Raw genomic sequence first — 23,880 nt, forward strand, 5'->3', positions numbered from 1 at the left:
GACAGATTACCCCCCCCAACACACACTCTACCTCCTCGCCCCAAGGGCTTGGGCTGGGGAAGCCCATCCGCAACACCCCCTATGCAGGGCTCCTAGCCCCGAGCGAGGGAAATGGGCTCAGTTCCCTTTTAAAGAAGGCCCAGGAGCATGAGATGCATTTTCTGGTTTTGTTTGTGTTTTTGTTTGTTTGTTTTTGGCTGCACCCCTGGCATGAAGTTCCCGTGCCAGGGATTGAACCCGAGCAAAAGCAGTGACAACGTTGGATCCTTAACTAGGTGAGCCACATGGGAACTCCATGAGATGCCTTTTAAATGTGGTTAAAATGGCAGAAAAGAATGATTTCAGTGTTGAAAAGGCGAGTAGGTTTTGACCACATGGACAACGCTTGTGTATAGAATTCCTTCCCCCTGATGACGGGGGACAAATGAACTTCCCCGGTATTGGGTCTTGCTTGCAGTGGGTCACACGTAATTTCCTTCTTTCTGGGTAGCAACTGACATTCGTGATGTGACCTGGAGGTGGGTGTAGGGGCAGTCACGGGGCAGAAGGTCACAGAGAAATAGTGATTCAGGGCAGCCAGGATGCAGGGCAGCCCAGCCCAGGGTTTGTGCACATAACCGCTACCTGGCAAGGATGCGTTTGACCCATCAGCCTCAGACTTAAGGGCCCTGCACACTCCCACCACATGATTTACCTGTCAGAAGACGTACAGACAGGGCATGGAGTACCCCTGAAGTTCAGGGAGGATTGGGGGACAGAAGCTGTGATAGTGGGCTGATGGGGGAGGGGCCAGGGGCCAGCCAGGCACAATGGGGCCCCACATTCTCCTGGAGAGCCCTTGATCTCTGGAATTTGTCTATATTTAGCAGGTGGCTGGGCAGGGTGCAGATAAGGAGGGCCTGGGGAGGGGGCAGCCCCTTATATAGTAGGGGGACGGGTGCCTGCTCAGATTCTCTTTGGGGAGCCTGTGCCTGCTCGGTTCCTGGTGACCTCTCCGAGATGCCTGAGCCAGGGAAGAAACCAGGTAGCCCCAGGCCTGGGTTGGGGCTGAGTGTGGGGCAGGGAGGGCTGGGGGCATCTGCAATTGGGGGGGGCCTAGGAGCAAGTTCCTGAGGGGGATGAGGCCTCTGAGCCCCAGGACAGGGGGAACTGTCCTCCTGGGCCTTTTTTTTTTTTTTTCTTTTTTTAGGGCTGCATTCACAGCATTATGGAGGTTCCCAGGCCAGGGGTCAAATCGGAGCTGCAGCTGCCAGCCTAAACCATAGCTCATGGCAACGCCAGATCCTTAACCCACTGAGCGAGGCCAAGGATCGAACTCACATCCTTATGGATATTTGTCAGGTTCGTAACCAGCTGAGCCACAACGGGAACTCCATCCTGGGCCTTTTGCGATTCTTAGTTTCTCCTTTCCATCCTTCTGATGAAAGTAAACCAGAGTCAGGAGTACAGAGGGGAAGAGAGTCAGGGCAGAAAGCCCCAAGGGCAGTTGCTCTACTCTCAGGACGCAGGGAGACCCCTTCTCTGCCTCCATCCCATCCCTGCAGCAAAATTAGGCCTGGACTTGCCGTTTGGGAAAAAGTTGCTGCAGGAGGGCCCCCAGGATGACTCTAGACTTGAGCCAGAGTTCCCGTCATGGCGCAGTGGTTAACAAATCCGACTAGGAACCATGAGGTTGAGGGTTCGGTCCCTGCCCTTGCTCAGTGGGTTAACGATCCGGCGTTGCCGTGAGCTGTGGTGTAGGTTGCAGACGCGGCTCGGATCCCGTGTTGCTGTGGCTCTGGCGTAGGCTGGTGGCTACAGCTCCGATTCGACCCCTAGCCTGGGAACCTCCATATGCCGCGGGAGCGGCCCAAAGAAATAGCAAAAAAAAAAAAAAGGCATTCCCATTGTGGCTCAGCAGGTTAAGAAGCCAACTAGTATCCACGAGGATGCAGGTTCAAGGCCTGGCCTCGCTCAGTGGTTAAGGATCCAGTATTGCCGAAAGCTGTGGTATAGGTCACGGATGTGGCTCAGATCTGGCACCGCTGTGGTTGTGATGCAGGCCTGCAACTGCAGCTACAACTCAACCCCTAGCCCGGGAACTTCCATATGCCACAGGTTCAGCCCCAAAAAGAAAAAGAAAGTCTCAAATTAGACTTGAGCCAGTCTCACTCAACACTCTTAGACAAGTCCCTCCCCTCTGGGTCCCAGTTTCCCTATCTATACAACAAGGGGTTGGGTTGCCTCCTTCCAGCTTTGAAAGTCTTTGCTTTCTGACCCTGCACCCTTGTGGCCCCCACACCAGACATGGCCCCCCCACGCAGCCCCTCTGCTCTGGGAGAGGATGGTTAGGAAGCCCCTGAACCCCAGCCAAGGGCAGAGAAAGTCACAGCCCAGAGTTCTTACCAAGGTTGTCCTGGTCAGGGTCAGCTCCCCAGCCCAGCCCCCTCCCAGGCCAGCTTTATCTCAGTTGCTGATTCTCAGCCTGAGGCCCTTAGAGGCCAAATTTAGCCATGTCCCTTGCCAAGGGCCCCTGTTGGTGGGGGAAGGGGGGTTGGGCTTCCACAGGCTGGGAGGGTGATGTATCCAGGGATATACCCAGCAAAATTTGTGTGTGGAGGTTAGACCACAAGCTTGGCTGTGCCGCCTATAGGCTGTGTGATCTTGGGTAGGTCACTTAACTTCTCTGAACCTTGGAGTCCTCATCTGAGAAATGGGCATGATAGCTGCTCCTACTTCATATAGCCGCTGGAGTATTAAATGGGGTGATGTGATTTTCAGCATATTTCATCATTAAAGCACTTATCTCCATGTTTAATAAGAGGGGCTTCAGGGGTGGGGTGCATAGGCAAGCCAGGGGCCCCTGCAGACTCTGCTGGCCCCCCAGTCTCTGCCTTCAGCAAGAAGCCACGGTCAGTGGAGGTGGCTGCTGGCAGTCCTGCTGTGTTCGAGGCCGAGACTGAACGGGCAGGAGTGAAGGTTCGCTGGCAGCGGGCAGGCAGTGACATCAGCCCCAGTGACAAGTACGGCCTGGCAGTCGAGGGCACACGGCACACACTGACTGTGCGGGATGTGGGCCCTGCCGACCAGGGGTCTTACGCAGTCATCGCCGGCTCCTCCAAGGTCAAGTTTGACCTCAAGGTCTTAGAAGCAGGTAAGACCCTGGGCAGCCTTCCCTGAAGTTGAGCTTCTGGGGGCAGGGGCAACCCCGCCACCTCTCCATCGCCCAGGGTGCAGGAGGTGTTTTCCCACTTTCTTGCCTTTGCTTTGGCTGTGCCCTCAGCCAGCATTGGCTTTTTTGTGTTTTCTGTAGCAAGACCTCTCCGAGTGTCCCCACATGACTCCCTGGCCTTCTCAGCCGTTGTGGAGGTGGGGGAAATTCAGAGATGAATGACATAATGCTGCCCTCCCACTGGACACCCCCACACCGATGGGAACTTGGTGGGCTGTGTGTTGGCAGGGAAGCCCCACGAGCCTGTGGGCTTGGAGGAAGCCCCCGCCCTGCCTCTGTGCGGGGGTGGGGGGGGTGGACCAAGACCAGAGTCTAGGGAAAGACAGGAGGGATATTCAGGCTGACCCACCAGGATGTGGGCACTGGCGGCCAGTGAGGATGAAGAGAGGGCGAGACACAGGCAGGATGAAACTTTGCCCATACTGCACAGATGGGAAGGGCCAGGGACAGGAGGAGAGGTCTCTGTTTAGAAGCTGCTCCATGATCCCCCTCCCCAACCCCCTCCAGGGAAGGCAGAGCCTGTGCCAGGACCTGCTTCTGCCCCTACCGAGGCTCCTGGTGCCCCTGGAGAAGCCCTGGCCTCAGCCACCGAGGTAGAAGGAGGCTCTCCGAGTCCCGAAGGTAAGAGAGGCGGGGTGGGGAGGCCAGGCCAGTGGGTGGGACTGTCCCAGGCCAGGTCTCAAAGGCCTCTGCTCACAGGATCAAGCTCAGCAGCCCCCGATGGCCCTAGTGCCCCTGACGACCCCATCGGCCTCTTTGTGATGCGGCCACAGGATGGCGAGGTGACTGTAGGTGAGTGTGGGGCTGAGTGCTTGCCGAGGGGTGGGGAGGGAGGCAGCAGGACATCCCCTAAGCCCCAGGCTGTCACCCCATCCCGCAGGGGGGAGCATCACCTTCTCAGCCCGCGTGGCAGGGGCCAGCCTCCTGAAACCACCTGTGGTCAAGTGGTTCAAGGGCAAGTGGGTGGACCTGAGCAGCAAGGTGGGACAACATCTGCAGCTGCATGACACCTATGATCGGGCCAGCAAGGTAGGGTCTGCGGGGCACCGGGGTCATGGGGATGCATGGAAAGGGGACATGGAGAGCCCCTAGGAGGCACGGAGTGGGCGCCATGAGACTTGAAGTGCAAAGGAGAATCACGGGGAATGGGGGAAGCTGGTTGGGGGGCCAGGGGCTCACAGGGATGCTCAAAAGAGGATTACAGGGAGGCACAGGGGACCTGCAGGACATGGGGGGCTGGGAGAGCATAATAGTCCCAAGGGGACAAAGTAAGGCTTGGGAGGCACCAGCCAGTGGGAGTATAAATCCCTGGATGGATAAGTATCAGAGCCCAAGGGGCCCTCAATGACCAACCACAACAGTTCTCATGCAGACAAAACCAAAACTTGAGAGGCTGTTGTTGCTGGCCTGAGGTCACCCAGAGTTGACTAGACCCTGCACTTTGACTCCCAGCTTCTGCTCCTTCCACTCTTCCACAGCACTGGCCCAGGAAGTGGGTTTCTGGCAGGGAAGGGCCAACCTGTTCAGTTGTGTGGGCTGTGCACTGAACAAAAGTGCCTCATCTTAACTGAATGCCATTTGCTGTGTAGCCACCATAGATTTATATTTTATCACCACCCAGTGCCTACAGGGGGGAGTCAATGTATCTTGGGAAGGGACCCCTTTTTCTATTTATATAAAACCATATGGATTAACTTAAACCTTGAGCAGTGAGAGGCTGGTGGTCTTTAGCCACCCACAGTCTCCTTTAGGGGTGAAGGGCCTCATGGCCTGGCCCCAAGTCTCCTCTAACACCTCACCTCCAAAGGTCTACCTGTTTGAGCTGCACATCACAGATGCCCAGACCACCTTTGCTGGTGGCTACCGCTGTGAGGTATCCACCAAGGACAAATTTGACAGCTGCAACTTCAACCTCATCGTCCATGGTGAGGGGGCCTCTGGCATCTATCCTGGGCTCGGCCTCTGCAAGGGTCCTGTCCTCGCACCTGCCTCCATTTCCCAGCACAAAGGAGGCTATGCCGAGTCCGGGCCATACACCCACTGACCACATGCCCACTGCTGCTCTCGCAGAAGTGTGAAAGAAACCATGGGGGCTTCCAGGGTTGGGGTGGGGCTTGTACCCAGATCTCGCATGGGGTCTTAGTCATCTTGATGTCCTGGGCACAGGTGAATAGGTGAAGGGGGAGTTGAAATGGGTGGGAGATGAACCACCTCGAATGGGTACCATAAACGGACCCATGTCCCTGGTACCTCAGCCCTGGCTGGGAAAGGCTCAGAAGGTGGGTTCCTGGGACAGATGCTCAATGTTAAGGGGTCATGAATGGGCAGGTCTGTGACATAGGGGATCCTAGAGCAGGCTTCTGGGATGGCCCCCTCTGGAGCCCCTTCCCCTGACTCATCCCCCTCTTTGAACGCAGAGGCCATCGGTCCAGGAGACCTGGACCTTCGATCAACTTTTCGCCGCACGTGAGTGGCCATCTTGCCTTAGGGCCTGGGGGAGGCTGGTGCTGGGGTCTGAGGCCCCTTGGGTTCAGGGTCAGAGTGAAGTGAGGGGCCAGGGCTGGGGTGTGATGTGGGGGATAGGGGTGGTCAGAGCCAGGGATGATGTGGGGGGCTGGGCTGAAGCAGATGGAGATGGAAGAGAGTAAGCTCCCCCAGGGCAGGTGAGGAACTGCATCTAATCCCCACAGGAGCCTGGCTGGAGGTGGTCGTCGGATCAGGTACCTCTTCCTACCCACCCGTACACAGACCCCCCCAGGGGCAGGGAGCATCTCATTCCATCCCCCCACTGCCACCCTACTACCAAGCCCTTTCTTCTTTCTTTCTTTTTTTTATGGCCACACCCACGGCATATGGAAGTTCTCAGGCTAGGGACCAAATCCATGCCACAGCTGAGACATACGCTGCAGCTGCGGCAATGCCAGATCCTTTAACCCACTGTGCTGGGCCAGGAATAGAACCCACACGTTTGCAGCAACCTGAGCCACTGCTGTCAATTCTCCCCCCTCCCCCCTTTTTTAGGACCACATCCGTGGCATATGGAAGTTTCCAGGCTAGAGGTTGAATTGGAGCTGTAGCTGCCAGCCTATGCCACAGCCACAGCAGTAACATGGGGTCTGAGCCATGTCTGCAACCTACACCATAGCTCACGGCAACACTGGATCCCCAACCCACTGAGCAAGGGCCAGGGATGGATTTGCATTCTCATGGATACTAGTCGGATTCGTTTCCATTGCGCCACAATGGGAACTCCTGCTGTTGGATCTTTAACCCAGTCTGCCACCGTGGAAACTCCCCCAAGCCCTTTTTAGTTGGCTCTACTGTGGCCTCACTGAGGATTCCTCTCCATAGTGACAGCCACGAGGATGCTGGGACTCTGGACTTCAGCTCGCTGCTGAGGAAGAGGTGAGCCCCTGGGTAGCAGCTCCTGGAACAGGTGGTGAGGCCTGGTTTCAAATCCCAGCATTGCAGTTTTCCAGCTGTGTGGCCCTGAGCAGGTCACCACACCTCTCTGAGCTGGTTTCCTTGTCTGTCAAGTGGGACAGTCCAGGTGTTGGGAAGAGTAGGAGGGTTCCGCAGAGGTTACGTCCTGTGAACTAACATCCTCACAGCATCCCCATGACTACCCTACACTTGAGTCTGTGATAGCTCATCTCAGTAGATTCCAGAAGCTAGGAGAGGACCCCCAATCCCCAGGAATTGCCCACCCAGCCCAGTGCAACTGACGTGTCCTCTGTGTTTTGTCCCCCCCTCTCCTGGACCCTGCAGTATGACCAATGCTGCTGCTGCAGCCCAGAGAACAAGCTTCAGGGCCAGGTGTTTCAGGGCTGCAGGGCACTGGGGGGATCTGGTAGCTATCCTCGCCAGGAAGGATGACAGATGACTGGCTGGGGATCAGATTGACCTGGGTGAGTCTCTGAGCCTCTGGTTTTCCTGATACCCACCTGCCAGAACTCAGGACGAATAAACAAGGCCACAGTGTGCCCCATAAATGGAGAGGTGTGACTGCAGGGAGGTAGGGGGAGATGAGGACCAATGGGCTGCCATCCATAGGGGGTAGGTCATGCCTTTGTTACTGAGTCCAAGCTGGTACTGCTCGCCACACAAGAGGCCAATAAGTCAAGAGACAACGTGTTGGGACAAGGAACAGTGACTTATTTGGAAAGCCAGTAGACTGAGAAGATGGTGGACTAGTGTCCCAAAGACATAGTTTGGTGTCTTGAATCCAAGTTAGAATTCAGACTTCTTTTATACTAAAAGGGAAGGGGTTGTGGTTGGTTATTGCAAACCTCTTGGTGTCAAAAATCCTTCGTTCTTGCAGCTGCCCATTTAGGTCTGGTCACCAAGTTCCTGTAAACCTCCAACAGGACAATTATTTTCTGTTCTGCAACTTTTTATCTCTATACGAATTAAAGGTGTTCTATACCTTTAAAGGTCAATGCTGTGCAGCAAAGCCTTAAGAATGGGATATCATATATATTTTACGCTATAGGCAACTCTCTCTTACAAAGGCTTAGAGCCAGCATGACTAAGCACAGGCAACAAATACAATATGGAATCAGGTTTGTTTTTCTGTATTACACCTCTAATATGTCCACTGCTTTTCTGTCCCGTCTGGAGCAGCAGCTTCCGGACCCCGCGGTGAGTGTCGGATGAAATCCCATACCTGTCACCCCTACTTCACCCAGGATCACCTCCCTATTCCCAGCGCCTCAAACTGAGTCTTAACCCCTCCGACCCCCCCGCCCCAACCTGGCCTGGGACCCACACGGACTCAAGTTGCCCCACCAGAAGGGAAGGGACAGAGGGGGAGGGGAAGCTCCCACTGGGGAGGAGAGGGGGGCCACAGCTCTGTCCTCGCCCTGGGGCTGCCCTGAGGCTTCTCCACATGGCGGGGGAACACAGGGACCCGAAGCTGGAGGCCCCGGTGGAGGAAGACGTGTGGGAGATCCTGCGACATGCGCCCCCGTCGGAATACGAGCGCATCGCCTTCCAGCACGGCATCACCGACCTGCGAGGCATGCTCAAAAGGCTCAAGGGCATCAAGCGGGATGAGAAGAAGAGCACAGGTGAGCCTCCCCAGCCAAGCAGAGAAGCCCGTGAGGTCTGCGGCTGCGCAGACGCACGCACGCACGTGCACGCACGCACGTGCGCACGCGCACACAGAAAAAGAGCTTGGTGCAGAGACGCCCAGGAAAGGAGAGAGCCAAGGAGCCCCGTCTTGTGTGGTGAGGGAAAAAGCGGGCGTGCTCAGGTTGGCAGCTTGCTGCACAGGAAAAGGAACAGGCCACGTTATGCGAGAGACGCCATAGGAAGAGAACGGAGCCCAGGCCAGCCTTCCTCCCCAGCCAAAGTTCGGCCCGGCGGCCCCTTCCTCCCCCATCCATCCGCCCTTGGGAGGAAGGGAAGCCTGCTTAAGCCTGCCCGAGAAAGGGGAAGAAGGTAGTTTAACCCAGAGACCCCTACCCGGGAAGAAAAGAGCCTGGTTAATCTAACTCACAGGCAAACAGCAGGCACAGGTGAGGAAAGGAGAGGGCAGGTTAGCGCCCCTTGCCCCCAGGCGGGTCACAGGAGAGGACTCGGGGCAGCCCTTCCCCGTTAAAGAGTTGAAACGGGAACCCTGGAAACTGAGTTGGGACAGCAGGGGCTCCAGTAGGAAGGCGTACAAGTGGGGGTGGTTGTTAAAACAGAGTGGAAAGCAGGCCCATTTGTCCTGTCACCCGGTCTCCTGCCAAGTTTCTGTCTTTCTGGAAGCCCCAGTCCCTGTCCGTGCGTTGAGCCAGTGGAGAGGACCCCAAGAAAGAGACAAGCAGGTGACAGGCAGAGATATAGAGACAAAGGCACAGCTGAGGCACAGGGAGAAGGGGTGACAGGACCGCGGCCGCGGGGGTGTAACCTCACCTAGGCCAGCCCGGGGAGCAGGGGCCTGAGGCGGGTTGCTCAGCCTTTCAGAAGAAACTGCAGCCTGCCTACCAGGTGAGCAAGGGCCACAAGATCCGGCTGATGGTGGAGCTAGCCGACCCCGACGCAGAGGTCAAGTGGCTTAAGAATGGACAGGAGATCCAGATGAGTGGCAGGTGCGGCGGGAGCAGAGCAAGTTCTGGGGATGCTGGGGAGGCGGGGCTACTTCCCACACACCTTCCCTGCCTCTCCACCCATGCTCTCCTTGTCCGCCCAGCTCTCATTCCCTCTCTCCATCTCCTGCCATTTCTCTCCCAGTGTAACTCCCCATCTTTCTGTTTCTTCCCGGCTCCGCCCCTTCTCATTTTCTGTGGGTCTCACTTCCTCCCATCGGATCAATGGCCTCTTTTGCTCCACAGCAAGTAAGGCTCCTGGAAGGCTTGGGGTGAGGCTTGGGGGTTTGAGGGGACATCTAGGGCCTAGGAGGTGAGTCCATGACTCTCCCACCACTCCTCCTCGGCCTCCCAGGTACATCTTTGAGTCCATCGGCACCAAGCGCATGCTGACCATCAGCCAGTGCTCGCTGGCTGATGATGCGGCTTACCAGTGTGTGGTGGGTGGTGAGAAGTGCAGCACTGAGCTCTTTGTCAAAGGTGGGCTTGGGACCCCAAGACCCTGGGAGGCGATGGGGCCCACAGAGCAACCTATCCATCATGCTCGTTTGCTTGGCAGAGCCCCCTGTGTTGATTACACGGCCCTTGGAGGACCAGCTGGTGATGGTGGGTCAGCGGGTGGAGTTTGAGTGTGAAGTGTCTGAGGAGGGGGCCCAGGTCAAATGGTGAGCACCAGAGGCAGAGGGATGCACAGGTGGGGTGGGGCACCGGGGACATCCCCAGAGGAATCCCTGGCACCTGTTGCCCACCCTCTGGCCAGGCTGAAGGACGGGGTGGAGCTGACCCGGGAGGAGACCTTCAAATACCGGTTCAAGAAGGATGGCCAGAAACACCACCTGATCATCAACGAGGCGACACTGGAGGATGCCGGGCACTATGCACTGCACACCAGTGGGGGCCAGGCACTGGCTGAGCTCATCGTGCAGGGTGAGGCCGGGGGAGGTCCCTCAGCCCCAGCCCCCCAGGCACATGCAGGAATCGGGCAAAGCCGAGGTTGAGGCCTTTGTGGCCTTGGGCCAGTCACTAACACCCCAAGCCTCACCTTTCTCATCTGTAAAATGGGGATGCTGAGGTGACCACCTCAGAGGGTATTGGGAGGCTCAGATGGCCTGGTTAGCGTCACCCACCCCCTCACAATTGAGGTTCCTTGTGTACATGGCACTGTCACCGGCACACATGCATCACCCTCATGCAAGAACTCGTGTTCAGAAGCCCGTGTGAGCTCCATGGATTCACATCCATACCCACACACGCCCTCCCCAGCTCACTGGCTCTACCCTGCTCCCCAGAGAAGAAACTGGAGGTGTACCAGAGCATCGCAGACTTGACTGTGGGCGCCAAGGACCAGGCCGTGTTCAAGTGTGAGGTGTCAGATGAGAACGTACGGGGTGTGTGGCTGAAGAACGGGAAGGAGCTGGTGCCTGATAGCCGCATAAAGGTGTCCCACATCGGGCGGTGAGTGTTCCGGGTGCACCAGAGACGGGGATGGGGGGAGCTGCCAGACACATAGAGGGAGAAACAGGCAGAGAGACAAACTGAGATGGAGACAGAGCAAGGGAGAGACAAAGACAAATGGACAGAAAAGACAGACAGGACTGAGAGTGAAATAGAGACAGAAGGAGAAACAGATGGACAGAGAAAAGGAGACAGATATGGAGAGGCAGAAGCATACAGAGAAGGAGAGAGAGAAGGACGAAGCAGTGAGAGAGACAGGCTGGGAGCCCCCCAGCCCCCTCCCCCAGCTCGTGACCAGAGCTGGGCAGGAGGCCAGGGGGAGACTGGCACGGGCCAGGGGCCCTCACCCTCTCCCACTGTCTTACTCATGCTCCGAGTATCTGGGCTGTCCCATGCTGGACCCAAGGTCACAGAGATAATGAGACTAGCCCCTGCCCAGTCTCCAAGGACCCAGCCAAGGAGACACTTCTACACTGCCTATCTCTGAAGACATGCAAGGGAGCTGAAAAATTCAAAAATAGAGAAAGAAGGCATTTTAGACCACCATTGAGCTAGGGTGGGTGAGGGCCCCCTGAGCCCTGGCTGGGGTGTATAGTGAGGCCAGGAGTACCTGGCCCAGCAGGGTCCCTTGAGCCACCACTTCCCCGTAGGGTCCACAAGCTGACCATTGACGACGTCACACCTGCAGACGAGGCGGACTACAGCTTTGTACCCGAAGGCTTTGCCTGTAACCTGTCTGCTAAGCTCCACTTCATGGGTGAGGAGGTGCTGTGGGGCATGGGGCCCCTGTCACTGGGCCCTGCCTTCACTGTGGTGCCAATCGCTCTTCCTTCTCTTGCAGAGGTCAAGATCGACTTCGTGCCTAGACAGGGTGAGTCTTGGGTCCCTGTGTGTTGCCTCCCATACCCCACCTGTGTCTCCCATCCACTCACAGAGGGAAGCAAGGAGCCCCAGCTCTGCCATTTGGAACCATGAGCCAGTTATGATCTCTGAGCCTCAGTTTCCTCGTCTCTAAAATGGGGATCCTGGAGTTCCCATCGTGGCGCAGTGGTTAACGAATCCGACTAGGAACCATGAGGTTGCGGGTTCAATCCCTGCCCTTGCTCAGTGGGTTAACGATCCGGCGTTGCTGTGAGCTGTGGTGTAGGTTGCAGATGTGGCTCGGATCCCTCATTACTGTGGCTCTGGCGTAGGCCGGTGGCTACAGCTCCAATTAGACCCCTAGCCTGGGAACCTCCATATGCCGCGGGAGCGGCCCAAGAAATAGCAAAAAGACAAAAAAAAAATAAATAAATAAATAAAATAAAATGGGGATCCTCAAGTGCCTCCCCACAGGGTGGTAGGAAAGATGAGCTGAGATGGTGGTGTGTGTGAGCTTTCAAATGACTTACTAATGGGAGATTTTATTAAATCTTTGCTTTTAGAAGTACCTCTCCTGCTTTTTTTTTTTTTTTTTCTGCTGTGCCCATGACATGAGGAATGTTTTCTTTAACTTTACTTTTATTGATGTTTAATTGATATACAGTGTTCTGTTAATTTCTGCTATTCTTTTTTTTTTTTTTTTTTTTGTCTTTTTTGTTGTTGTTGTTGTTATTGCTATTTCTTGGGCCACTCCCGCGGCATATGGAGGTTCCCAGGCTAGGGGTTGAATCGAAGCTGTAGCCACCGGCCTACGCCAGAGCCACAGCAACGCGGGATCCGAGCCGCGTCTGCGACCTACACCACAGCTCACGGCAACGCCGGATCATTAACCCACTGAGCAAGGGCAGGGACCGAACCCGCAACCTCATGGTTCCTAGTCGGATTCGTTAACCACTGCGCCACGATGGGAACTCCAATTTCTGCTATTCTTATGTGTGTGTATATATATATATACACATACACACATACTTTTTTTTTTTTTGCTTTTTAGGGCTGCACCCGTGGCATACAGAAATTCCCAGGCTAAGGGTTGAGTTGGAATTGCCTACACCACAGCCACACAGCAACATGGGATTCGAGTCGTGATCCTTAACCCACTGAGCAAGGCCAGGGATCAAACCCATGTCCTCCTGGATACCAGTTGGGTCTGTTACTGCTGAGCCACTATGGGAGCTCCTGTATGTTCTTTTTCATATTCTATTCCATTATGGTTTATCACAGGATACTGAATATAATTCCCAGTGCTATATAATAGCACTTTGTTGTTTATCCATTCTGTATGTAGCAGTTTGCCTCTGCTAATCCCAAACTCCCAAGCCTTTGCCCCATCCCTCCTGCCCCACAAATCTGTTTGCTATGTCGGTGAGTCTGATTTTATTTTATGGATGTGTTGATTTGCGTCATATTTTAGATTACACATCTAAATGATACCATATGGTTTTTTTTTTTCGCTATTCAACTTAACCTCCCTTAGTGTGATAATCTCTAGGACTGTCCATGGCAAATGGCATTATTTAATTCTTTTTAATGGCCGAGTAATAGTCCATTGTATGTATGTACCACATCTTCTTTATTCATTTGTCAATGGATATTCAGGTTGTTTCCACATCTTGGCTATTGTAAATAATGCTTCTATGAGCACAGGGGTGCAGAATTACAGTTTTGTCTGGGTGTATGCCCAGGGGTAGGATTGTTGGATCATATGGCAACTCTAATTTTTGTTGTGAGCCACACAGGAAGCAGGCAACTCTAATTTTTTATGGAACCTCCATACTGTTTTCCATAGCAGCTGTGCCAATTAACATTCCCATCAACAGTGTAGAAGGGGCCTCTTTTCTCTATACCCTATCCAGCACTTATTATTTGTAGACTTATTTTTTTAAATTTAATTTCAGGCTGCACTCAAGGCGTATGGAAGTTCCCAGGCTAGGGGTCAAATCAGAGCCATGGCTGCTGGCCTACACCACCACCACAGCAACACCAGATTTGAGCCATGTCTGTGACCTACACTGCAGCTCACCGCAACACTGGATCTTAATCCATTGAGTGTAGCCGGGGATTGAACCTCTGCCCTCAAGGATACTAGTTGGGTTTGTTACCGCTGAGCCACAATGGGAACTCCAATTTGTAGACTTATTAATGATGGTCATTCTGGCTGATGTGAGGTGGTAGGTACCTCATTGTAGTTTTGACTTGCATTTCTCTGATGATTAGCAATGTTGAGCATCTTTTCCTGTTCCTATTGGCCTCGGTCTGTTTTCTTTGGAGGAATGTCTAGGTCTTCTGCTCATTTTTCAATTGTGTTGTTTTACTTTGTGGGGGCGGGCTGCCTGAGGCATGGGAAAGTTCCTGGGCCAGGGATTGAACCTGTGCCACAGCAGTGACAACACTGGATCCTAAACCTGCCGAGCCACCAAGAAAGTCTGGGTTGTTTGGGGATTTTTTTGTTATTGAATTGTATGAGCTGTTTGTATATTTTGGAAATTGAGCTCTTATTGATTGCATCATTTGCAGATATTGTCTCCAAGTTCATAGGTTGTCTTTTCATTTTGTTTATAGTTTCCTTTGCTGTGCAAAAGCTTGTATGTTTCATCAGGTCCCATGTGTTTATGTTTGCTTTTATTTCTTTTGCCTTGGGAGACTGACTTAGGAAAACGTTGTTATGATTTATGTTGGAGAAAGTTTTGCATATGTTCTCTTCTAGGAGTTTTATGGGGTCTTGCTTTATGTTTATAGCCTTTAAACCATTTTGAGTTTATTTTTGTGTCTGGGGTGAGGGTGTGTTCTAATTCATCATCTACATGCGGCTCTCCAACCTTTCCAACACCACTTCCTGAAGAGATGGTGGTTTTTTGTTTGTTTGTTTTTGTTTTTTTTAGTGAGGCAATTAAGTATTTGAAGAGAGGATATTGATGTGGAGAAAATATAGGCACAGGCAGGCTGGGTGGGGGCGGGTCTGGAGGGGGAGACAGAAAGCAAGAGAGGAAGAGCTGTTTTATATTTAAGTCTTTAAACCATTTTGAGTTTATTTTTGTGTCTGGTGTGAGGGTGTGTTCTAACTTCATCGCTTACATGCGGCTCTCCAACTTTTCCAACACCACTTGCTGAAGAGATGGTTTTGTCTCCTTTGTTGAAGATTAATTGTCCCTAGCTGTGTGAGTTTATTTCTGGGATCTCTAGTCTGTTCTATTGATCTATGTGTCTGTGTGTAATCAGGCGTTTTAGAATCCTAACTTGAGAATAAATCAGGCTGAGGTATGCTTTATGTCAGGGCTTTCTGCACAGGGGTCATTTAATATGATACTCCATTTAAAAGAAATTTTTTTTCCTTTTTTTTTTTTTTTTTTTTTTTAGAGCCATACCCTTGGCATATGGAAGTTCCCAGGCTAGGGGTCGCAGCTGCCAGCCTCACCACAGCCACAGCAATGCCAGATCTGAGCCACGTCTGCAGCCTACACCACATCTCACGGAAGCACCGGATCCTTGACCCACTGAGCACGGCCAGGGATTGAACCTGCATCCTCATGGATGCTAGTCGGGTTCATTAACTGCTGAGCCATGACGGGAACTCGGATACTCCATTTTGAAAGAGTTCTGTGGTGAAATAAATTTGGGAAACACTGAACACCTGTTCTACCTCTTGTTGGTTAGAAGGTGCATTAGCATGTCAAGGGCTCTGAAAAATCCTGCTTAACTTTGTTTAGCCCAGGGTTTCCTAATTTATTTGGCCATGGAAACTTTTTTGGTTTTTTCTGGGAGAAGATTGGTGTCCCCCAAACACAGTTTGAGAAGTGCTGCACTAGGTGACCTGATGTTATAAACCTCTCCCAGAAGTTCTGGAAAGACGAAAATGTTCTAGATCTTGATTGGGCGGTGGTTACGTAGGTGAATACACTTGACAAAACTCACCAAGCTGCATGCTCAGATCTCGGCATTTTATTGTGTGCAAACTCTACCTCAATAAAGTTAATTTAAAAAAAATAACCGGAGTTCCCGTCGTGGCGCAGTGGTTAACGAATCGATAGGACCATGAGGTGCGGGTTCGGTCCTGCCTTGCTCAGTGGGTTAACGATCGGCATTGCGTGAGCTGTGGTGTAGTCGCAGCGGCTCGGATCCACGTTGTGGCTCTGGTAGGCGGTGGCTGCAGTCGATCAACTAGTGGAACTCATATGCGGGACGAAAAAAAAAAAAAAAAAAAAAAAAAAAAAAAAAAAAAAAAAAAAAAAATAACCAGGGAGTTCCCATTGTGGCTCAGAGGGTTAAGGGTCTGATGTTGTCTCTGTGAGGATGCAGGTTTGATCCCTATCCTCACTCAGTGAGTTAAGGATCCTGCGTTGCTGTGGCCTAGGCCACAGCTGCAGCTCTGATTTGACCCCTGGCCAGGGGACTTCCATATGCTGCAGGTGAAGCTCTAACAAGAAAACAAACAACAAAAACCACCAGGAGCATGTGCTTCTTCTAGTTTTCCTGTCTTTCGTAGGCCTTGGGCCCCTTCCTTTTCTCTGACCTGTATCATCTCCCCACCAGAACCTCCCAAGATCCACCTGGACTGCCCAGGCCGCAAGCCAGATACCATCGTGGTGGTGGCTGGGAACAAGCTACGTCTGGACGTCCCTATCTCCGGGGACCCTGCTCCCACTGTGATTTGGCAGAAGACCATTACAAAGGTACTGTGGATCCCTCCCCAAACTCCCCCATCTGTATAGGAGCAGTGCATGCTGGGACCTGCTCCCTACCCCAGCTGTATATGCCCCATACTGGCTGCTAACTGGGAGCACGGAGGCTCAGCCAGCTGAGAGGTGGGCAAGGGAGAGACAGGACAGGGGTGCTTGGCAGGGACTCCTTCTCCCCCTCCCTCCTTCCTTCCTGCTATTCTCAGGGGAATAAGATCCCAGCAGGGCCAGCCCCCGATGCCGATGCCGCAGGAGATTCAGGTGCCAGCGACGAGTGGGTGTTTGACAGGAAGGTGAGTGAGGCTAACACTGGCTGGCCCAGTTTGCCCTCGGTCATTTTCTGCCCACATGGTGTCCACCCTCAGGCAAGGTCTCTGTGAAGATGCCACATCTGGCCAGTTGTGCTTCTACCCCAGGCAGGTTCTCCAGGGGCCCTCACGCCTCAGACAGACACATGTTCACACCCTCACCATGGTCAGAAAGCCCTTGTGACTTGGGTGGTGGTGGGGGCGATCTTGCCTCCTGTCTTCCTGAGTTAACCTTGACTTTGTGCTTCCAGCTGGGGCATAGATTCCCTGGCACTTTTTAGTAAGGGTAGCTGCAGGGGCACCACTTAGGCCAGCTTTTCCTCCTCTGAGTGCTGGTTCCTTTACCCAGCTGAGGTCTTCCGGGTTCCTCAACAATAGCTCAGTGAGATCATGTTACTCCCATTCAGCCGATAGGGAAACTGAGGCACAGAGAAGCCAGGTGATTGCCTAAAAGCCCATGACCCTTGCCCTGGTGTCGTGCTCAAGGCAGGTGGAAAGGGTTTTGGACTAGATGCTCACATGGGCACAGTTTCCACGTATGCTGTGTCTCCCCAGCAGACCCTGCCCTGAGCTCTGTTCCCATCTCGGGGCTCTGGGCTGTTGCAGAGGCTGCAGAAGCCCCTCGAGTCTGACTTGTGCCCTTCCCCCCAACTCCTCCTCCCCCACCAGCTGCTGTGTGAAACTGAGGGCAGAGTCCGAGTAGAGACCACCAAAGACCGCAGCATCTTCACTGTTGAGGGGGCGGAAAAGGAAGATGAGGGCGTCTACGTTGTCACAGTGAAGAACCCTGTGGGCGAGGACCAGGTCAACCTCACAGTCAAGGTCATCGGTGAGGCAGGGGTCCAGGCGGGCAAGACAGGAGCAAGGAGGGAGGACTCATCCATTCACTGACTTAGTCACTCAGCAAACACTGGAAGGCACACAGATCCATAGGGAGGGTTGGGACTAGGATGTGGGTATATATGGGCAATGGGGAGCTGTAAGAGGTTGATCACAGAACCACATTCTAGAAAGATCACTGGGAGCAGTGGAGGCAGCCCACTGCTGCTTGGGGTGGTGAGGGGATGAGCAGCGTTGGCCTCGGCCAGGCAGGGCTGATGTGGGTCCACCCCCTCCAGATGTGCCGGATGCCCCTGCGGCCCCAAAGATCAGCAACGTGGGCGAGGACTCCTGCACGGTGCAGTGGGAGCCTCCTGCCTACGATGGCGGGCAGCCGGTCCTGGGTGAGCCGAGGTCAGGGGGGCAGAGTCGAGGGCAGGGGCTGCTGGGGTGCCTGCGCCTCACACCAGAACTCCCGCCTTCCCTTGTCAGGCTATATCCTGGAGCGCAAAAAGAAGAAGAGTTACCGGTGGATGCGGCTGAACTTCGACCTGCTGCGGGAGCTGAGCCTCGAGGCGCGGCGCATGATCGAGGGCGTGGTCTATGAGATGCGAGTCTATGCTGTCAACGCAGTGGGCATGTCCAGGCCCAGCCCCGCCTCCCAGCCCTTCATGCCCATTGGTGAGCCTGCCCGGTGGGGACCCAGTAATAACAGCAGCTGCTCTGTGGGCGGTTTCGAGCTGTGGTCCTGTTAATCACCTTAATTTCCTGGGTGAAGAGAGTAAGGCTCTGAGAGGTTAAGTGACTTGATCAGGGTCACCATATTAGCAGGTGGAGCTAAGACACACTTCTCCAGACTCACTTCCCAGGTCTATAAAGTGGGAATAATGACAATATCTACTTCATTTAACTGTCAGGATGAACTGAGGTGATTCAGGCAGAGCACCTGGCACACAGCAGGTGCCCAGGAAATGTTAATTGTCTCCTGTTCCCCAATCCCTTCAGTCAGGGTTAGTTAACCAGGGGACAGGGTCCAAAGGGTGTTTGTCCGTGGGAAGAGCCCTGGACCAGGAATCAGAGATGGGGTGTGCAGAGCCAGCTCTTTCGTCCCAGGAGAGACATGTGGAGTCATCCTCTCGAAGCCTCAGTTTCTACATCTGTATAATGGGGGTTGAGAGCAGAACAGACACTGAGGGTGTGGCAGGCTCCCTCGGACACCTGTTCCTTCCAGGGGGCATGAGGACAGGGTGGGGGGTGGCTGTGGTGGGACAGACACAGGTAGGGGCAGAGTTTGGGGAATTGGCTGGAAGGGAGTGCCTGTAGGGAGAAGGAGCTGGGCCTTTCTCTCGAGGGACTGACTGCTCAGCTTTTCTCAGCTTTCAGTCAACTTAACCATACAGCACCAGGAACTTTAGATGTTTAGGCTAGTTTTTCCTTAAATTACATTTATAGTATTTACTGTGTTATCTGATAGAAGTGGCTCCTTCTAAGCATGTCAGTGTTCTTTGGCTTTTTTTTTTTTTTTTTCTCCTTTTTAGATCTCTTCTGTAACTGCTGTTGCTGTTTGTGTTTGTTTTTAAGCCTATCTAGAGGCATGCCTTTCAGTGGAGCTAAAATATTTCTCAAAGCGCTTGAAAGTCCGTCAAAGGGGGAAGATTTCCCTGGGTCACGGTCCTTCAGCTTCCCCGGCTGGCACGGACTCACTCAGACCCCTCTCTGCCGCCCTTCTGCCCAGGCCCCCCCAGCGAGCCCACCCACCTGGCGGTGGAGGATGTCTCTGACACCACGGTCTCCCTCAAGTGGAGGCCCCCGGAGCGTGTGGGAGCCGGAGGCCTGGACGGCTACAGCCTGGAGTACTGCCGGGAGGGCTGTGAGAGCGCCTGCCCAGCCCTGGGCCCTCTGCTTCCCAGCACCCTTCTCTGAACTGCCCCCGCCGCCCCCGACCCCGCCAGGCCCCTCGCACCCTGCTGGGCTCCTGTCTGCAGGGGAGGTCCCAGTCAGCCACGAGGGAGGTGGGCAGCAGGATGGGGTGTTGATACTGACATTGCCTATGGCCTTGACCCCCGCCCCCACCTCCAGGCTCGGAGTGGGTGGATGCCCTGCAGGGGTTGACAGAGCGGACGACAATGCTGGTAAAGGACCTACCCACGGGGGCCCGGCTGCTCTTCCGCGTGCGGGCGCACAACGTGGCAGGGCCTGGAGCCCCTGTCACCACCAAGGAGCCTGTGACAGTGCAGGAGATACTGCGTGAGTGGCCCCTGTTGCAGGGATGAGCCCCCCACTGGCACTCTGGCCCTTGGGGTCCAGTGAAGGTGGGGACAGTCCGGGGGATCCTACTAGAGGGAGGGGTAAGTGCTGGCAGGCCTGGGAGAGATCAGGACCTTACCTGTGGCCCAGGCCAGGCGTGTAGAGAGGGCCTTCCTCTTGGTTTTTCTGTCAGTCCCCTACTCCCACCTTCCCAGTTCTGGACCAGGAAAATGTAGGTCACCATACCATCACCTTCGAGCTCTGTTCTGTGAGTCTCTAAGCTCCAACAGGTAGGTATTGTCCGTGTGCTCAGGACTAAGAAGTGAGGTCATTTGGGGTCACATTGGCCCATCCGAGATCCACTTCCCATTATTCTAATGAGAGCAAAGGATCATTCATGTAAAGACCGATTCTCAGAGTGGAAAAGACACAGCAAATGGGGTGGAAACAGCATGGGGCATAGAGTCCAAAATCTTAGATTTGTATCCTGGCTTGTGACTGACTTGCTCTGTGACTCCCAAACAAGTGTTCACCCTCTGTGATCCCTGCTTGTTGTAGTAGTGTGCTGAGGCTCAGATGGAATCAGGAGCTCTGTGAACCTTTGGGGCCGGGTTGGGGAGCTGAAGGAGAGGAGGCCCAGCAGGCAGCAGGTTTCCTAGCTGCAGCTCTCCGGGCCCTGTGGCGCTTCTCGAGCCCTACACTGAGCTGGCAACTCCTACCCATAGAGAGGCCACGGCTCCAGTTGCCCAGGCACCTTCGCCAGACCATCCAGAGGAAGGTCGGGGAGCCTGTGAACCTCCTCATTCCTTTCCAGGTGAGGGGGCTCCCTTCCCTGTCCCTCAAGCACGCAATCCATGCCCGGCAGACATAGGTCTCAGCCAGGCTGGGGACAGTGGCCAGTAGGGAGAGCTGTCCTCCCCACAGGGCAAGCCCCGGCCTCAGGTGACCTGGACCAAAGAGGGGCAGCCACTGGCAGGTGAGGAGGTGAGCATCCGCAACAGCCCCACGGACACCATCCTGTTCATTCGGGCCGCGCGCCGGGCCCACTCGGGCACCTACCAGGTGACGTTGCGCATCGAGAATATGGAGGACAAGGCCGAGCTGGTTCTGCAGGTCATTGGTATGTGGCATTAGGCCCTCCCTCTGAGCCCCTGTGCTTTCAGTCAGGATCCAGGGTCTGACCTGGGGCCCCAGCCTAGGGCGCTCATCTTCCAGGCCTGGGGCCCCCTCCTCCGGGGTGCCCAGAGGTCCTGCAGAAGCTGGCAGGCCATGTCCTGGCTGGAAGGGGCAGGAGCCGTGGAGTGTGATATCCGTGCCTGTACTCATACAGGCAGTGTCAACCCCAAGCGGTGTGGGGTTTGCAGCTGGCTCTGTCTCCTGCAGACAAACCAAGTCCTCCCCAGGATATTCGGGTCATTGAGACATGGGGCTTTAACGTGGCTCTGGAGTGGAAGCCACCCCAGGATGATGGCAACACAGAGCTCTGGGGCTACACGGTTCAGAAAGCTGACAAAAGGACCATGGTGAGCCTGGGAGCCTGGGCATCCCCCATACACCTGGCCTGAGTCCAAGCAGCCCTAGGCCCCAGCTGCTGCTTCCTGATCCTCAGACTGGGCCCTCCTTTCATCTCCAATCTGGTTCCCTCCATGGTTGGGGTGCAGACACCAGGGGTTACTCAAGAGAGGACCCTGGCAAGAAGCAGGGCCTGCTCCAGAGACTCCATCCCTTTCTTCCACACCCCAGGAGTGGTTCACCGTCTTGGAGCATTACCGCCGTACCCACTGCGTGGTCTCGGAGCTCGTCATTGGCAATGGCTACTACTTCCGGGTCTTCAGCCACAACACAGTGGGGCCCAGCGACAGAGCTTCCACCACCAAGGAGCCTGTCTTCATCCCCAGACCAGGTGCTGTCCTCTCACTCCCATCCCCTAGGGGAGCTGGGGCAGGGAGGCAAGCCTGGCTGGATAGTGACCCTTTGGTACCACATCATGTCACCCACAGCCATCAAATATGAGCCACCCAGCTACAAGGCCCTGGACTTCTCCGAGGCTCCAAGCTTCACCCGTCCCCTAGTGAACCGCTCGGTCATCGCTGGCTATAACACTACCCTCTGCTGTGCTGTCCGGGGGAGCCCCAAGGTAAGGAACTTGGGGGCCCTGGTCCAGGCAGACCCAGATGGCCATCCTCTCCCCAGCCTGTCCCCTCTGCTTTCCCTGTCTGAGTGTCAGGGCCCTCGCTGGCCAGGGCCTCGGTACTCTATAGGCTCCTTGTTCATTCTCATTTTGGGGCATAATTTGGGACTCCAGGCGGGGCCCAGAGTAGAAACACAAAATACCCAGTCTCACTAGGTTCTTGCCTGGGCCCATCTAACCTGACAGGTCTCCCTCCCTCCTGTCAACTTGATTTACAGCCCCAGATTTCCTGGTTCAAGAATGGCCTGGACCTGGGCAAAGATGCCCGCTTCCGCATGTTCAGCAAGCAGGGTGTGCTGACTCTGGAGATTAGAAAGCCCTGTCCCTTCGACGGGGGTGTCTATGTCTGCAGGGCCACCAACTTACAAGGCGAGGCGCAGTGTGAGTGCCGCCTGGAGGTGCGAGGTGAGGAATCCACTGGGCCAGGGCCTTGGGTGGTGGAAAGGCCGGGTGCCAGCAGGGTCTCCGCTTTTGCTCTTCTGTCCTTGCCTAAGCCGCCACTCTGGCCAGAGAAAGCAGTGACTTTGTCACATCCAGATGGTATAAGCTTCTGGACTTTGCTGCTCCCCCGAGCCTTCCTGAAGGCCGCCTTCTCTCCTGCAGTGCCTCAGTGACCAGGCTGGCTCCCTGGGATGGCAGGTACGTGCTCCGGGTCACCCTGACACCCAAGGCCTAAATCAAAGGTGCAAGTGGCTCTTAGCAAGATGTCAATCCAGCTCATTCACAAGGAAACCTGTGTCACAGGTACAACTGGATGCCCGCCATGTGCCAGGAGCCTGGAAGGAAGCTGGACAAGCCACCTTCCTGCTGTTAGATGTGTGTGTGTGCAAGTGTATATTAGACTTTGGGGTGCACCATGAGGGCAGTGTAGTTTTGACGAGCAGGCATGGGGTGGGGGGGACTCCACACAGACCAAACTGCCCAAGCTCCAGTTGGAAGCTTGCAGATCTATGGGGCAAAGTGTGTGTGGACTCAGGAAATGATGACCCATCTGGCCTGTCATGTTTTCTCAGCACATAAGGGCAATAAAAGACCAGCGCAGTCACAGAACTGACTCCTCTTGTCCAGTGTACCTGTTTTCACAAAAAGCACAGGAATATTTACTTGATCTTGAAAGCAAACTGAAAGCGGATACTCTTTCTCCTGGATGAGTTAAATGAGGCTAAATGGGATCCTAAATTCATAAAACAGTAACACTAGAAGGAACCTGTCTCCCCGCCTTCAGATGAAGGAGCTGAGGAGCTGTGATGGAAGAAAGTGTATTTATTAGCACTAGAGCCAGAAACCCCAGACTCTTACCTATGGTCACAACAGCCTGGACATGGAGCAGTGCTGGATCTTCGTGTGGTTCTGTGCCCTCAAGGCTTGGAGTGAAGCATATCAACCGCTCCAGCATTCCAGTGGGGCAAAAGCCCACCGCCCATCCACGTGCATATGGCACTAGAAGAGCATTCCTGTCTAGCCAAAGATACTGGGAACTAGGAAGGTGCAGGGGTCAGGGCCCTACTTTCCTCTTCCTTCTCTCATGGGGAGCCTAAATCCCATCACCAGTTTCCTTTGGGAGGAGGAAGCTAGTAGCTCTCAGAGGTGCCCCGAGTGAAAAGGGTCCTTCCTGCCCAGGAGTGCCACAAGGCATTTCCATGGCATAGAAAAAAATTCCATGAAGGGTGGTCCTGAAGTTGCTTCTCAAGAGTTCTACCCAACCCAAGATGCTCCAGGCCCTGTGGGAGGCTCCAGACCACACCTATTAAGGGCCTGGGGTACTGAGGGCCCAGGCCTTGGTTTTTCCTTCGCTACCAAATATTCTACTCAGGTGTCAAAACCCAGCTTGGCCGCTCCCTCTAGTGGCCAACTCACACACAGCAGCAGTCTCCAGGCCCTTAGGTGCCCTGTGGAAGGAAGTCCCCTTCCACAGAGCCTCTCTGGGGCACAGGAAGCATGGAGGAGCCCCCTGGGCCACAGAGGCAGGAAGCAGGGGTGG

The 23,880-nt window shown here is 54.5% G+C and overlaps 1 protein-coding gene across 6 annotated transcripts; it reads left to right on the top strand.

Annotated features, from left to right (window-relative positions):
• MYBPC3 (myosin binding protein C, cardiac) lies at nucleotides 918-22,953 on the top strand. Of its 6 annotated transcripts, none has more exons than XM_021085215.1 (34): nucleotides 918-1,024; nucleotides 2,867-3,133; nucleotides 3,719-3,832; nucleotides 3,911-4,003; nucleotides 4,092-4,240; nucleotides 5,019-5,136; nucleotides 5,629-5,677; nucleotides 5,902-5,931; nucleotides 6,563-6,616; nucleotides 7,835-7,852; nucleotides 8,117-8,280; nucleotides 9,117-9,288; nucleotides 9,532-9,534; nucleotides 9,641-9,765; nucleotides 9,845-9,950; nucleotides 10,046-10,212; nucleotides 10,575-10,740; nucleotides 11,391-11,497; nucleotides 11,582-11,611; nucleotides 16,189-16,328; nucleotides 16,541-16,627; nucleotides 17,312-17,471; nucleotides 17,761-17,865; nucleotides 17,954-18,142; nucleotides 19,197-19,331; nucleotides 19,541-19,708; nucleotides 20,434-20,522; nucleotides 20,633-20,828; nucleotides 21,092-21,231; nucleotides 21,452-21,611; nucleotides 21,709-21,845; nucleotides 22,118-22,304; nucleotides 22,394-22,538; nucleotides 22,644-22,953. In XM_021085215.1, the coding sequence occupies exons 1-34, from the start codon at nucleotides 1,000-1,002 to the stop codon at nucleotides 22,711-22,713; spliced, it is 4,065 nt and encodes a 1,354-aa protein (XP_020940874.1). In that variant the 5' UTR covers nucleotides 918-999; the 3' UTR covers nucleotides 22,714-22,953. The 6 variants fall into 6 exon arrangements, with proteins under 6 accessions (XP_020940874.1, XP_020940878.1, XP_020940876.1 ...); XM_021085219.1 differs by having other exon boundaries at nucleotides 22,503-22,538; XM_021085217.1 differs by having other exon boundaries at nucleotides 9,156-9,288.

This window comes from Sus scrofa, chromosome 2, assembly GCF_000003025.6.
Source record: "Sus scrofa isolate TJ Tabasco breed Duroc chromosome 2, Sscrofa11.1, whole genome shotgun sequence".
Classification (NCBI taxonomy): domain Eukaryota; kingdom Metazoa; phylum Chordata; class Mammalia; order Artiodactyla; family Suidae; genus Sus; species Sus scrofa.